At 44.8% G+C, this 2,302-nt stretch overlaps 1 protein-coding gene across 1 annotated transcript in view; it reads right to left on the bottom strand.

Annotated features, from left to right (window-relative positions):
• Nucleotides 1–352: 352 nt before the first annotated feature.
• LOC101853773 (equilibrative nucleoside transporter 4) overlaps nt 353–2,302 on the bottom strand; it is a gene marked incomplete at its 3' end in the record, with an annotated part of 39,354 nt that continues 37,404 nt past the window's right edge. Inside the window, 3 exon segments of the mRNA XM_013080185.2 lie at nt 353–593; nt 1,179–1,366; nt 2,024–2,207. Of these exon segments, the coding sequence (XP_012935639.1) occupies nt 353–593; nt 1,179–1,366; nt 2,024–2,207 (613 nt within the window).

Genomic DNA, 2,302 nt, shown 5'->3' on the forward strand with positions numbered 1-2,302 from the left:
TTTTCAAGGCTATTCACTAATTTGGCTTGGTTCGCTTTAGCATTGGTGTTATATAACATCCTTTTTAAAATCGGGATGTAGGAGTAGAAGGACAAGGACGAAAAAGACAGGAAGAGGAGGAGGAGGAGGAGGAGGAGGAGGAAGGAGGAGGAGAAGGAAGAGGAAGAGAAGGGGTCGGGGGAGCAGGAAGAAGACAGGGAAAAAAGGAACAGTGCAGAAAGAAATAGGTGAGAACCGAGAGAGTGAAAAGGATGACGATCTATGAGTGAAAAGAGAAAGATGAGGAAAAGATAAAAAAGCACGGAGGAAATGGCAAGGAGATGGACAAAGAAAAGAAGAACCCACAACTCACCACAAAGCTCTCGGAGACGGGGCGCCACTTGGCTAGGCGCTAGTATCAAGGGCAGACTTCCGAAATAGCCGTTTGAGATGCCCAAGAGAATCGTGATGAGAATAGGCCACGCCTCCCCGCTCAGCGTGGGTTTAAGGCGGGGCCTACAGCACATAATAGCCAATGGCACGAGGCAGACACGTGCCAAGGAGGAGAGAAGAAGGCGGAGCTTTGAGTACTGTGTTTTTGTTGACGTCAGCATCTGTAGGGGAGAAAAACAAGAACAATAATTGTAGAGTAAGACGAACTGAGCTGTCTGAAAAGTCTCTCTCTCTCTCTCTCTCTCTCTCTCTCTCTCTCTCTCTCTCTTTCGCTCTCTCTTTCTCTGAGTTTGTGTGTGTTTGCATGTGTGTTGTATTGTGTGTATGTGTGTGTGTGTGTGTGTGTGTGTGTGTGTGTGTGTGTGTGCGTGTGCGTGTGTGTGTGTGTGTGTGTGTGTGTGTGTATTGGTTATAATATTCATCATCTCCTTTGTCATTTGTAACAAGCGATTGTCTTACACAAGAACCGGTAATTGTCTTACACAAGAAGTAGGCCTAATTGTCTTACACAAGAACCGGTAAATTGTCTTACACAAGAAGTACTTGTCTTACACATGAACCGGTAAATTGCCTTACACAAGAAGTAATTGTCTTACACAAGAACCGGTAAATTGTCTTACACAAGAACCGGTAAATTGTCCTACACAAGAACCGTAATTGTCTTACACAAGAACCGGTAATTGTCTTACACAAATGACCGTTAGAGCAGGTTCGCCTGGAAATCGTCCTCCAAGCCGACGACCTACCTTCCCGGCGGCATCAGTCGCGTTGAAACAGGCCATGAGTATGACAGGCATCCAGGACTGTAGCCGGCAGCTGAGTATCTCTGTGATGATTCCCGGGTACAGGGACACAGTCACGTAGAAGGTCAAGGCAAACGACGCCATGAACGGGTAGATCTGTTTGGTCACCTCCCATCGAGCTGACAGTCTGGCTGTGGAAATGGTACGGACAACAGCAGCTGATAATCGTTTCTAGATATGGGGAGGGGAGTGGGAGGTGGGATTCTTGGGGGAAGAGATGCTACCAAAATATCACTAGAAATATTAATACGGACCGATTTGACTCTATATCATACAAGATCTATATGTAGGGACTGGAAAAGAAGGACGAATCACCGAACTTTCCACTGATTCGTGATCTTTTTTGTTATTGATAAAAATGGTATATTGTTGTTGTTGTTGTTGTTGTTGTTGTTGTTGTTTTTTTGTTGATGTTGCTGTTGTTGTTGTGGTTGTTGTTGTTGTAGTTGTTGTTTTCTTTGTCGTTCTTGCCGCAAAAGAAAAGCAATTATTTTGAACTTTGGAGGTAAAATGATTCACAACTGAACTCAAAGCGTACAGCAGATTGAATGTAAGTTATCACAACTAATACGATAATTTGGGAGGCGGGCATCGCCCCTGCCAGTCAAAGCCAAACCAGGATGAGATGCTCGATAATCTGTGTTGGCAGTGTCAGAAATCACATACAATGAAACAATATATTCTTTTAAACATAGACCCCTCCATCTAAAAAAAAGTTTTAAAAAAGTAACACCCCCTCCACAAATCACACTAAACCGCATTCTGTGCTGACAAGAACACACACGAACCTTTAAATCTTGAGACTTTTGAAGTAGGCACGAGGCCGGCTTGGCTGTCGAGTCGTTTATCTCCCCTGCGCGACATCCTCACAGAGTTACCGCCCCTGCAGGCACTGTCCAGGATACCCTCCGTGTCCTCTCGGGAGCTCTCGGAAAACCTAGGGGCGTCTGGGTCTCGCGGGGGTTCTGAGACCTTCAATGGTTGACAAAGTTTAAGTCTATTTCAAATATTCTTTGCCTTTTCTAAATAAATTTTGTAATACCAAATAAACATAGACCTCCCCCCCC

The sequence above is a fragment of the Aplysia californica genome, unplaced genomic scaffold, assembly GCF_000002075.1.
Source record: "Aplysia californica isolate F4 #8 unplaced genomic scaffold, AplCal3.0 scaffold00077, whole genome shotgun sequence".
NCBI classification, from domain to species: domain Eukaryota; kingdom Metazoa; phylum Mollusca; class Gastropoda; order Aplysiida; family Aplysiidae; genus Aplysia; species Aplysia californica.